Below are 13547 nucleotides of genomic sequence, written 5' to 3'. Positions count from 1 at the left end.
CTCATTATCTGAGTTCAACTGAAAACACAGCACTGAACAGCTGCCCACCTGCTAGGTGTAGCTTGTCAAAGCTACGGCCTGGGCACCTGGCAGCTGTTTTCAGTCTGGGGAGAAGCGGAGCCCACAGATGGAACTGGTGATAGATACAACCCTGCACTAATGCGGTGAGTGAGGCCTAAACCATTAAAAACAGGGCCACGTTAGTACAGCATTTATACAAGGCTGGCTGAGTGCTGTGGCTCTCGTCACATTCAGATCAGTCCTTGCTGTGGTTTAGTGCCACCTTGTGGCTCAAGCTTTCCTATCCAAGGCAGGCCTTTGAAGAACATCCTGATTTAAGCGGAACCTCTTGTTGGCCTGATCCCGATCTAGAACATATTCTGTACTAGACCATGGGGCTGTGCTGCCCCACTTCACCTGCCTGGGTCTCTACATGGGGCTGCCTCCTGGCTTGTCCTTCTCTGCCCCATCCCCTTTAGTCTTCCCTGTTTGAGAAAGGGAGAAGACAGCAAATCACCCATCCCATTCATTGTATCCCACTGCATCTAGGGTGTCGTCTGTGCTCTAGTAGCTGACTACAGGGCTGTGCCCCCAGTCTTCCCATGCTTTCTATCCTACAAACAGAAAAATTCTGAGTAGAACCTAGGTTAGGTCGTCATCTTACTCTAACACACACACTTGGTTAGATGCTCATCTAAAGTAATTCTAGAGAATTCTAGAGAAGTATCTAGAATGGTTCAACGTGAGATCCTTACCTCTGGCATATCCAGGCGTGGCTGACTGATGGCTAATTCGTAGATTGCCCGAGCTCTCTCAATATCACCAAGGATTGTCTCTAATTCTGCAAATTTAATCCATGAGGTACAATTTTCGGGTCCAAATTCCAGAAACTTTTCATAAAGCTTCCGGCATCTGTCAAATTCTCGAAGCTGCAGCTCCAATTCTATGTAACCTTTGAATAACTTGTTCTTTGGACATTTGCCTATGGACGTTCCCTGGAAAACAGAATGACCAGACCACGGTGATACCTTGGCAGGCCTCTCTTGTGAACAGTCACAACCTGTTCTACAGGCGGCTCCCTGCTGGGGAAGAGCCCTGTAAGGTCAACAGGGCCAACTGTGAGTCCCCTGTTATCACACTGGCTCATCACAGAAGGCCCAAATGAAACCCCTCTGATTCCTCTGGCTACAAGAAGGCCTGTGCCGACTCATTCCTGTTCAGCCAAAGGCAGCGTTCCAGAGCTCTGCGGATTTCACAGTTTCTCAGGATCCCTTAGGAAATACGGATGTCAGATGTCCAAGATCTCCTAGAAACAAGCAAGCCATCAAAGGAAACCTGCCTTGCGCCCACTGGCAGAGTGAGAACAGCTAAAGGACAATTGCTTTCAAACAAAGTATTTGACCCCATTAAGAAATGTTAATGAACAGAAGTCTCATTTAATAAAACCAAAATTTTGCACAGGACCAGACTACTGAAGTCTGGTCTGCAGGAGGACCTAGTCTGGTAACTGTTTGAATTTCCAGTGTTGGCTGCTGTTTTAGGAACTGCACAACTTGTAAGCACTGACGTAAATTTCCTTCTCATAACTTAGTGAAGCATCTTGATCCTTCCCTTACTTACCAAAGCTCTTCTGGCAAATGGTAAATTTTTCTGTCTTATTTCAAACTGCGCGTAATATAACCACATTTTGGCAAATGTGAACTAAAAAACAAAAGCACAAAAAATATCAACTTTAAATAAGAGATTCATTTCAATCAAATTAAATTAAAATTAACCAAAGGCCACTGGCAATGATATTTCCCCAAAAACTTAGCACAAGGAGGGAGATTTTTGCTTGTTTACAAGCAAAGGTGACCATCTTTTATTCAAGTTAAAAACAATCTACCCTGGATCTAGATGCCTTACTGCACTTCATAACCTTGCAGCCTCTACTTGGAATAGAATTTGTTCTGCGGGCATGCCTTTAAGAAGGCAGAGTATCCTCTCTTTTGGAAGGTCACTTGGTCAGAATTTCTACCAAGGAAACAGTTTTACAGTTTTTTGTGCTGGGAAGCAGAGCAGGGGTGACTTCTCAGCCATCGACAGGAAGGGCACGGGTCCATGTGAATGCTCTCGGTTATCCAGACACTGTGTCTCCCACACGTGCCGTGTGCTCTGCACGTTAAGTATCTTTCCCCTTCCACTCGTCTATTCAAATCCCCAGTCTCCTCTGATTTTCTACATTACCTGTGCTGTTTGTCTGTCACTCCATGCAGACTGTCAGAGACAAGGAGCCTGTCTCATTCTCACTTACATTATGCAACTGAATTACTTCTCAGGTTGGCCTCGTAGGAACAGGACACTTTAGAGCAAGCATACCTTCTTGTGAGGAATTAATTCCAAAGAGGCTTGATACACCTGTCTTGTCCTCTCAGGATCCTGTATCAGGATGAGAAATTTTACAATTTATTGAAGTCTGTTGCTAACACTAATTTTATTAATCATAGTACAAAAGGGCACCCCCATCACTGAAAATGCTATCCAAGTTGCTACAAGTCCTGACGCCACCTGTGACCAAGAGTATGAACTAACCTTGGTTTAAGGACCACAAACCATGTACCCAGCACATGCTAAGTGCATCTCTGTGGAAATGCTTTCCACCTGATCGCACAACAAAGATGTTTTATGGTCTCAGATCAACAACAAAAAAATTAATCTTCACCTATCAATTTACACAGATCAATTTCTAAAAATGCCACGATTTTCACTAAAAACAGAAATATACACTCTAGCTGGGATCCCTATTTATGGGAAAACCCGGGCAGCTACGTGAACCAAGGTCTACTTCACTGTTTCAAGTTCCAGGTGATCACTTGTTCCTTGAGGTTTACAAAATAAAACAACAAAGAATGCTTCACCTGTGCCCGCCATGGGCATCACAGTTTCCAGTGGTGTACAATGGCTGGACAGAGGCCTCTAGGAATTTAAAACTCAACTTCTGTTTCAAGGATTGTAAATGTTAGCTAGCACCCATGACAGGCAAGCTGCAGAACGGGGTGAGGTAACCATGAAGAGCTGACATGTGATTCCATGTGTCTTCTACCTTGGCCTCCAACTCCTCATAGAGGGCGTAGTTGATCCACAGGTAGATGTAGCGCTTCCAGTGCCTCTTCTCCTGAATGGGAGGCACGTTGGCAATGGCTCGCTCATAGACTTCCCGCACTGTGTCTGCTTCTGCATCGCTCTCCACCAAGCGCAAGTAATCAAACCACGCGTCGTAATTGTGCGGATTGGCCTAGACAGACCAGATTAATGAGTAAAAACAAAACCAAGAGGACACTTGCTAGCCTATGTGGAGGCACCAAACCCACCTCTACACGTTAGAATTTTCCATGCTATCTCATTTTAAAACTATCATTCTTGTGACTGTATGGACAGAAAGGAATAGAGGACAGGGCATTGGCCTGGTGTCCCATAACAAGGTGTTTTTCGTTTACAGTCAACAGTCCCCCAAAAATTAGACTTCTATCTCAAAATGTATTTCTTGGGGACAATGCTGAGGTGTAGTAGGTTAAGCCTCTGCCTGCGGCACCGGCATCCCATATGGGTGTCGGTTTATGTCCCAGCTGCTCCTCTTCTGATCCAGCTTCATGCTGATGTGCCTGGGAAAGCAGTGGAGGATAGCCCAAGTACTTGGGGGCCCCTGTGCCTGCTTGGGAGACTTGGAAGAAGCTCCTGGCTCCTGGCTTTGGATCAGCTCAGCTCTGGCAGTTGCAGCCATTTGGGGAGTGACCCAACAGATGGAAGAACTCTCTCTCTCTTAAATAAATCTTTAAAAAATGTTTTTAACAAAATTAAAATGGAATTCTCTCGTGCTCACAATTCCGAGACCTGCCTTTTCAATTTTTAGTAATTTCCCTTGAACCTATCTTGCTGACCTACTGCCCTATGTAACACCAGACTTAGTCCTCAATCTTGGAATCTTTTGCTCAGATAGTTTAATTAGTTTGACTAAGCAAAATATTTTTAAATGTATAGAATGAAAAAGGAAGTTGCTATTATCTTTGAATTGAAATCAAAGCAGTCCATTCCCAGTAAAACGGAGAGGAGAACCGTGTCTACGGCACCTCTTTCATTCAGGCAGCTAAGCCAAAGGATGACATGCCAAAGAGCAACCTGACCCCTCCATCGTCTTTCAACATGGAGCTCAAAGATTCCACAGTACTTCTGCTCAAGTTCTAAGGCACACGGTCAGCAGTCAACAAAATGGCTCCCAATACCTGAGCCACAGAGCAAATCCAAGCTTGATTTGCTTGCCTCTTCCACTCGCACCTGTCCTGAAAGAGCCGCCAATGTATCATCAGGACAGTAACCACCAGTGGCCCTACCTCGCTACTCTTCACGCCACTGTGTGGCTCTACCTTGCTACTCCTCACGTCACTGTAGCCAGTCTGGCCAGCAGGGCTCAGCCACTCACAGCTAACCACCCATCGGCACTCACCTTCACTTCTTCCTCATACTGGAATCTCCGTTTGCTCACAATGATGTCTTCAATACCGCGCCTGTCACCAAACTTCTTCTCAAAGATGGTGTAGTTCTTAAAGAGCTCTTGGGCCTCTTGTTTTGAAATTCTATCCAGGGCATACTTGTAGATCACTCGCACCCTTTCAAACTAAAAGCAGGCAGGATTAGCTTCTGTAACACAATATTCTCATTCTAGTTACAAACTGGAAAGAGTAACTGTGGCAATAAAATACCTAAAAGTCAGACACAAATAAAGGCTTTCTTCCCTCCTTGTTGAAGCTGTTTGTCCAGGGACTGAGACTTGGCTTGGAGTTCCACATTGAATGTAGTCCACTGATGTGGCCAGTCGGATGGCTGCTGCACCTCTCAGCTAAACAGGCCCCAATCTGAGCTGCTGTTCTCTCCACTTACCCATCAAACCTGGCTCTTCCCACACTTCCCAATCTTAGTAGACAGCACCCACAGTCTCACCTGCTCACACTAAAACCCCAGGGGTCCTCCTTCACTCCTCTCCTCCCACATTCTCACATTCAATCCTTCAACACACCTGGCCGTTACTACCTCTTCAACACAGCTCTTCTCCCCATCTGCCCACCTGTCTCCACTCTTAACGGAACCATTCCCAAAGTCTCCCTACTGGTCTCCCCTATAGACATATTTGTCATCCCCTGCCCCCAAATTTATTCATCATGAATCAGTCATGAGGCTCCGGGCCTAGCAGTTAAGACGCTGCCTGGGACACCCATATCCTGTATCAGCGTGCCAAGGTGCAAGTACCAGCTTCACTCCCACATCCAGCCTCCTGCTAGTGCACACCCTTGGAGACAGCAGATGACAGCTCCAGTACTTGGGTCCCCGCCACCCATGCAGGAGACCTGCACTCAGTTCCCAGCTCTTGGCTTTGTCCTGGCCCAGCTGAGCTGCAGCTTTGTGAGTGTTTGGGGAGTGAACCAGTAGATGGGAGAACTGTCTATCCCAGTCTTTCCAGAAAATAAACAATGATTTAAAAAATGTATAAATCATATCCAATCACTCTCCCACATAAATCCCTTCACTGCTTCCCTCCGGCCTCAGGTTCTGAACCCCCTTGCACGACCCGTGCAAGTGTTTTCCTCTTTCAAATCTGTATTACTTGAGCTACTTGGAAGAATTATTTCCCACATATACTAAGGAAGAAAAGATTGGACTTATTCATGAGGCAATCTGTTTTCATTCTAAATTCTGTTCTCTGAGGGCTTCCAGCTTTGTCTCCCAGGTTTATTACCTCCTAATCACAGGACAACAAAAGAGTAACTCTCAGTTTATAGACACTCAGATTCAAAGGCTAAATGGCAAAAGAAAATTAAGACAGCTGTAATACAATCTATAGTCACTCAGCTTATGCACATGCAGCTTGGCCACATAGGCATGCTGTTTTCTGTGAGCAACTGTCTTTCTATTTTGAGAACATGTTCTCTGATAAGAAAAAATAGAAATGAACTCATAGTGCACAAGATGCAATCCTTACTCTAAGTTTTTTCTGCAATATAACTGAGTTAAGCAAACTTACTTCTTTCTGGTTTTCTTCAAATTTGGCAAAGGCAACGTAAAGATGTTCATCCATATGCTCATCTCCGAAGAACTCAACAGCTCTCTCGTACACTTTCCGTGCGTGGGCAAAATAAGCATGTTTTTCTTCAAAGCGGGCATATTTGATCCAGTTCTTAACATCAGGGTGCACGAGGACGAGTGGAAGAGAATTAAGGAAATACCAGGCAAGGCAACATGACTTCAAAAAACAACAAAGTGGTTGGCGTTCGGTCTAGTGTTAGGATGCAGGTCTGGATGCCCACGTCTTATTTCGGAGTACCTGGGTTCAAGGCTTGTGTCTGGCTCCTGACTGCAGCTTCCTGCTGACGCAGACTCTAGGAGGCAGTAGTGATGACTCGAGTAATTGGGTTCCTAGACTGAGTTCCCAGCACCAGCTATCACAGACATCTGGGGAGTGAACTGTGGATGGGAGCTCTCTTTGCCTTTCTCTGTGTTCTCTGCCTCTCAAACAAATAAGTAAATTAATAAACACTCAGAACTGGTGCTGTGGCATAGTGGGTAAGGCCATTACCTGCAGTGCCAGCATCCCATAAGGACGCCGGTTTGAGAGGAAGGGGGAGAGAGGGGGGAGGGGGAGGGGGAGGCCAATCAACTTTTTTTAAAGGATTTATTTATTTATTTGGAAGTCAGAGTTACAGAGAGAGAGGAGAGCCAGCGAGAGAGAGCCAGAGAACCAGAGAGCAAGACAGCGAGAGGGAGAGAGGTAGGTAGTTAGGTAAGTCTTCAATCCACTGGTTCACTCCCTAATTGGCTGCAAGGACCAGAACTGTGCTGATCTGAATCCAGGAGCCAGGAGCTTCTTCCGGGTCTCCCACATGGGTGCAGGGGCCCAAGGACTTGGGCCATCTTCCACTGTTTTCCCAGGCCATAGCAGAGAGCTGGATCAGAAGTGGAGCACCTGGGAATCAAACTGGCGCCCATATAGGATGCTGGCACTGCAGGTGGCGGCTTTACCTGCTATGCCACAGTGCCGGCTCCTGCAGGGTTTTAACTATGTCCATCACTGCCTGGGACACCAGTCAGCTACTCAGTCTCTCCTGCCTCAGTTTCCTTCTACCTAAGGCACATCATGAAGATTCATGACATCATTTGTACAGTACAATCATTCCTGGCACACAGCAAGCGCTCTAAAACCTTTCCTTAAACTCCTAATATTAAACTGAGGGCAGTAACTGAGACCTGAATGCTGCGTAATAAAGGTGATTCTCACTGCGGCAGCCATGCTCTATAAAGCCGCTGTGAATGCTTCATTTTTGCAAACTGAACCGATGCTCCTATGTACACTTCACAAAGATTATAATCTTAAATCCTAAAAACTCATTCTGCATGATTCTATCTTCTTACACTTTACAGGAGAACATGTGGTTCGGAAGTATTAAGTGGCTGGCCTGAGGCCACCCCAGTAACAGGTACCAGAGTAGGAATCCAAAGTCTGTCCTGCTGCCTGCCCCCCCTCGCCCCCAACCCAGAGCTCCTGGCACTAAACAGCCTGGTTCCTCCCTTCTCCTCCTCTGGGCACTGCCCTAACGCTGTGGGGACACAGTCCAGTGTGGGTCCCTGGCTGGCAGTGGGGAGCATGCCCACCAGGTGATTCAAACTTCTCACCACTCTGTTCACAAATGACTACAAATGTGCTCCTATGATTAACTTTGGGGTTACAAATAAATTTTCCCAAGTGTGCAAATTCAAACAAAATTTGGGAAATGAGAAGTATCTGCATTTGTTTCTTTTTTCTTTTCAAGTTTGAGAAATTTATTGGTATTTTAGTAAAGACATTCATCTTAGTCATCTCTCTCCCATCTTGACCTTAGGTTAAGTACTTCCATTTGGGTCAAGAAATCAGTGTGTAGGAGAGGGATGCTATTTTAACAACAGTTAAGTGGACAAAAAAATGCATAGTTTGCCTACATTAAAGTAAGTTAAATTCATGTATCTTAATATATTAAAATCATGTAAGAACTACCAGTTCTATACACATTTTCATTGTTTTTCTTGGGGCTTATTCTAGCCTTAATTGTAAGTGAAGTGTTAGGAATACACACAGGCTGCTTGTCTGGAGTTGTTATTACCTATTAGAAGAACTTAGTGGTGACCACCAGTAAAAGTCTAAAGCTGCCTCCAAATTTAACATCATAGGAGTTAAAGGAATTCATTATATTATTTTGTCTGTGACTTATGTTTTTACTTTTTTTTTTTTTGACAGGCAGAGCTAGACAGTGAGAGAGAGAGAGAAAGGTCTTCCTTCCATTGGTTCACCCCCCAAATGGCCGCTGTGCCCATCCGAAGCCAGGAGCCAGATGCTTCCTCCTGGTCTCCCACGCGGGTGCAGGGCCCAAGCACTTGGGCCATCCTCCGCTGCCTTCCCTGGCCACAGCAGAGAGCTGGACTGGAAGAGGAGCAACCGGGACAGAATCTGGCACCCCGACCAGGACTAGAACCTGGGGTGCCAGAGCCGCAGGCAGAGGATTAGCCTAGTGAGCTGCGGCGCCGGCTGTGTGACTTATGTTTTTAAAGATGGGTTTAGGGCCCGGCGCCGTGGCGCACTAGGTTAATCCTCCACCTGTGGCGCCGGCATTCCATATGGGCACTGGTTCCAGTCCAAGGACCTGGAACCTTGCATTAACGACTCTGTATCCCGGCCATGACAAGAGCTGCCCCCAGGGCAGTGCACCACTCAGAGCTCATCCAAAGGATATATCGTTCATAAATGGTGCGGGCTCGCTCCACCTCTTTGTACCTCAGCTCGAAGTTGATGTAGGAGTGCCAGGCTTGCTCCTCGGGCTGCCACTCCATCCAGCGCTCAAACACCTGGCGAGCACCCGCGATGTTCCCCAGCATCTCCTCCATGTATGTGTACTTGTACCTTCAACACAGTGACCCAAGACACCTGCTGTGCTCCAAGCGTCTTAGTGCAAACATCATCTTTGGTAATTTCTAGTTCTCCCTTTATTCAATGAAAAAACTTAAGGTTTTATCTTTCCTAACGGTTAATGCAAACATTTTCTTAATGAAATATAAATCTGAACAAGATGAACTATCGGGAAAACATTTTCTTCTTGAAAGTTGCCTAGTTCAATGTGACGTTGTTAGGCACAAATGATTGCAATCAGCACTTTAGTTTTGATCACATGTGATTAGCTATTAAACGTTTTGATTATGAGTTAATAAACTATGGGACACTAAAGCTCTTACAGGATGCTTAAAGAAAAAGTAGACTGCAACATTAACATAAACAATAACTATGAACTGTGTGAGTAAAACAAACACACAACAGCATTTTCCAGTCTGAGAGGCTGCTCTGCTAGATCAGGACTTACCAGAACTGGTTGACTCTGGGCAGAGTCGTGATGGCCCGGTCCCAGATATTACGGGCATGGTTGACCTGGCGATTTTTCATTTCCATTTCTGCGTACTTTAGCCAGAGTGTAATATTTCGGTAGTCCACATCTAAAGCACGCTCGTATATGGAGCGAGCCCTGAGGAGGCAAGAGGTGAGGGTCTCAGAAGTAGAACAGACAACGCACGGCAGTTAGGTCAAGCTACCTGCAATGCCCTGATGTTTTATTGGGTGTTTCCTGTAAGTCGGGTTTGGGGCATAAAAAATGAAAAGATGGTGTTCTCAAATAGCTTACAAAATCTACAGAAAGATAAACACACATGTGACTACAATGCAGGTCACAGTTGGGTCCTGCAGAGGAAGCACAGAAATGACAATGTCTGCGGAGCCAGCTAAGTGGAGGTGACTCCGGAACTGAGAACATGAGGACAGCCGAGTTTACCAGGAAGACAAGGCTGGTGGGAAGGTGTGCTCCTCCCAGGCACACAGAACTGGCAAGTGCTGTGGCAAGGAGAAATGATGCGCTCAGAGCATGGCGAGTACTTAGGCCCAGCACAGGCAGGGGCTGTGAGGGTACAGAAAGGCTGGACAAGGGCCAGGTCGCAATTTTCATCTTGTTCACCACTGGTACTGGGTGGAACATTTTTATTTCAAAATTTCAATATATAGAATTAGCCACAGAGTGAATGCTACACCTCACAACCCCCGCCTGCCATTCACCCCAGACCATACTAACACAGTGCCCCTCAAGCCCCTTTGAAGGAACCGCAGGGCTCCAGGAAACGAAAGTTGGACATTACTACCAGAGGCACACTCTTTTTTTGCTTGTTTTTTAAAAGATTTATTTATTTATTTGAAAGGCAGAGTTAGAGAGAATAAGAGATTCTCCCAAAATGGCCACAAAAGCCAGGGCTGGGTCAGGCCAAAGCCAGAAGTCGGGAGCTTCATCCTTGTCTCCCCTGTGGCTGGCAGGTGGCCCAGGCACTTGGGCCATCTTTAGCTGCCTTCCCAGGAGCATTAGCAGGGAGCTGGACTCACACCAGCACCATATGGGGCGCTGGTGCTACAGGAGGTAGCTTCACCCGCTGTGCAGAGGTACGCTCTTTTACTTGTGATTTAACTTTTTTTTTTTAAACGGTTAACTTACAACTTCTTTGTGTTATACTCTAAGCAATTTTACCTTTGAATCTCCTTCAGACTCTCCTCCCATTGTGCGTATTTTATCCAGTTACTAATTACAGTCCTGTTTTTTCTTATGTTATCTTCAAAAGTCTGGAAGGCAGCAAAAAGGGTTGATTTAAATGGGAAAATGGCATCACCTTTTGTCTACTATAAGCCTTGTACTAAAAACACTATTATTTTGTTCTCTTTTAAAAGAGAAATAACATACTGGAATCCTTGACGAATCAGATACCAGAGGTTATAACTACTGGTGTTTTTTCAAACTCTTACATCCAAACAGAAAACTTTCGCCAAGAAGAACTGCAGGCACACTCGCTGGTGTTTCCTCCCGTTGCCCATGATACACTTTATATTTGCTTCCAATAAGGCAATGCTTTTGCATAGTAACTTTATGTCCTCTTGATAACTGATGTCACCTATAGCTCACTAGATGGGACATGATGAGAGGTCTAGAATAATCTCACATTCCAGAGTGAGAAGGTCAGATCAGACCCAACATCACCTTACAACTCTGTACCAGGTCTTACCTACAGAAGTACGGCAGCCAGCTGTGCGCAAGACACGCCTCTCCCACCTGAGCATCTTCTACCTGCTGACCTTTCCGCCATCTTTGATTCGGCACCAGAAATTGCGTCTCTGGCAGGCTTAATTGCTTTGTATTTTAAGTTGACAACTCACAGTTTATTTTTATATACTTCAGCAAAAGCACAGTTAGTTCACCAGAGAGCTACGAACATTAACCTTGTCTTAACCATAAAGACTCTCACCGATCAGGAACTTTTCAAACTCTGCCCTTTAATTCTAAACAACTAAAGAGACTGAGAGAAATCACAGACTCACCTTCCTTTTCCTTAGTTTGTAATCGTTTAATTCTTCTTCATCTGTGATCTTCTGCTGAGGTGGAGGTGGAAGCAGCTCAAGTTCTCTTTCTTTCGCTTCTCTTAAGAGTTGTTCAGCAGTTATCTGTACTTCAGCGGGAGCTTTGTTTTTGACCTTTTTTATAAAAAAGAAAAAAGAAAATTTAGACATTTCTATTTGGGTAGACACTCCAGACAGGGTTTAAGAAACACACACACGGGGCTGGCTCCATGGCTCACTGGGTTAATCCTCCGCCTGCGGTGCCAGCATCTCATATAGGCACCGGGTTCTAGTCCTGGCTGCTCCTCTTTCAGTCCAGCTCTCTGCTGTGGCCCGGGAAGGCAGTGGAGGATGGCCCAAGTGCTTGGGCGCCTGCAGCCGCATGGGAGACCAGGAGGAGGCACCTGGCTCCTGGCTTTGGATCGGCATAGTTCCGGCCATGGCGGCCATTTGGGGAGTGAACCAACAGGAAAAAAAAAAAGGAAGACCTTTCTCTCTGTCTCTCTCTTTCACTGTCTATAACTCTACCTGTCAAATAAATAAAAAAAATCTTTAAAAGAAAAAAGAAACAAACACACGTTTTTCAGAACACAGACTCTAAGATGCCCTCTCTGGATGACAAGTGTCCATTGCTCAACACTGAAGAGAAGAAAATGTTTTCCATTTCACATGCAGTACCCATTACAAGTCAGTAGGTCAAAGTCTCACAAGAAAAAACATGGAAAAAGCAATAGTGACTTTTCCTTTTTAAATGAGTAAAATGATAAACTTTGAGGCTTTCTAGGTAAAATATTCACCAGAGATTTTAAGATGTATTCATATAGCATCACAACTTTTTTTAACAATTTTTAAAAAAATTTATCTAAGGGGGCAGCTACTGTGGCATAGTGGGTAAAGCCGCCGCCTGCAGCGTCGGCATCCCATACGGGCACTGGTTTGAGACCCGGCTGCTCCTTTTCCGATCCAGCTCTATGCTATGGCCTGGGAAAGCAGTGGAAGATGGCCCAAGTGCTTGGGCCCCTTCACTCACATGGGAGACCCGGAAGAAGCTCCTGGCTTCAGATCGGCATAACTCCGGCCATTGCAGCCAGTTGGGGAGTGAACCAGCGGATGGAAGACCTCTCTCTCCCTGTCCCTCTCTCTCGCTTGCTATCTCTGCCTCTCTATAACTCTGCCTTTCAAATAAATATTTAAAAAAAGTTAACATCACCTGTTTATTGTTACCGTCTAATGCAACTAAGAGAAAATTTTCAGTTACAAACAGGCTTCGTTTATTGCTATTGGGCTAGTGGCACTCAATAACAATGTATGGAGTTTAATTTTAAGAAACATTTTTAAAAAAATATTTACTTATTTGAAAGGCAGAGAGATAGAGAGCTGCCATCTACTGGTTCACTCCCCAAATGTCCACAGCGGCGGGGGCTGGGCCAGGCTGAAGCCAGCAGCTTCCTCCGGGTCTCCTGCACTGCTGCAGGGGCCCGAGCACTTGAGCCATCCTCCACTGCTCTCCCAGACACATCGGCAGGGAACTGGATCGGAACTGGAGCAGCCGGGACTCGAACCGGCGGCCCCAGGGACGCCGGCGGCTTCACCCTCTACGCCACAGCGCCGGCCCCCAGCAGCAGAAGTCAAGGCGGCGTGGGACACACAGACAGCGTCCACGACACGAGCACTCAGGGCAAACACCTGACACGCAATACTGGCTGCGTGAACGGAAGAGGTCAAGTTCAAGGGGCTGGAAAAAGGACACCCGTGAAGACTCAGGCCGGGCCCCGCCGCTGTTGGACTCCGGCTGGTCAGTCTCCCCCCGTGCCCGCGCCCTCCCGGGCCGCCGCGACCAGCGCCCCGCACACAGACCGCCCTACTGCAGCCCTCGCCGCGGGCACGCACACAGAGCAGCGCTGCCGCTTACCTTGGCCACTTTAGGAATTCGCTGCTTCCCAGCCGCGGTGGACGCCGCCATGTCTGCAGCAGCGGACCTCGGGAGACCAGCTCCCCTTGCCGACGACAGACACGGCTCCCCAAGGCTCGCCTACACCACAAAAGCTTCCCCACAGACCGACGGATTCCCGGAAGC

At 46.4% G+C, this 13547-nt stretch overlaps 1 protein-coding gene across 1 annotated transcript in view; it reads right to left on the bottom strand.

Annotated features, from left to right (window-relative positions):
• CRNKL1 (crooked neck pre-mRNA splicing factor 1) overlaps positions 1-13547 on the bottom strand; it is a 17900-nt gene extending 4353 nt beyond the window's left edge. The window contains exons 1-11 of the mRNA XM_062203796.1: positions 13383-13547; positions 11453-11605; positions 10611-10702; positions 9411-9569; positions 8790-8956; positions 6053-6231; positions 4481-4651; positions 3083-3274; positions 2359-2418; positions 1621-1701; positions 756-995 (exon numbers count right to left, since the gene is read on the bottom strand). Of these exons, the coding sequence (XP_062059780.1) occupies positions 756-995; positions 1621-1701; positions 2359-2418; positions 3083-3274; positions 4481-4651; positions 6053-6231; positions 8790-8956; positions 9411-9569; positions 10611-10702; positions 11453-11605; positions 13383-13433 (1545 nt within the window). The 5' untranslated portion in view covers positions 13434-13547. The remainder of the gene's footprint in view (positions 1-755; positions 996-1620; positions 1702-2358; positions 2419-3082; positions 3275-4480; positions 4652-6052; positions 6232-8789; positions 8957-9410; positions 9570-10610; positions 10703-11452; positions 11606-13382) is intronic.

The sequence above is a fragment of the Lepus europaeus genome, chromosome 10 (genome assembly GCF_033115175.1).
Source record: "Lepus europaeus isolate LE1 chromosome 10, mLepTim1.pri, whole genome shotgun sequence".
NCBI lineage: Eukaryota > Metazoa > Chordata > Mammalia > Lagomorpha > Leporidae > Lepus > Lepus europaeus.
This window is presented reverse-complemented; position numbering and strand designations above follow the sequence as displayed.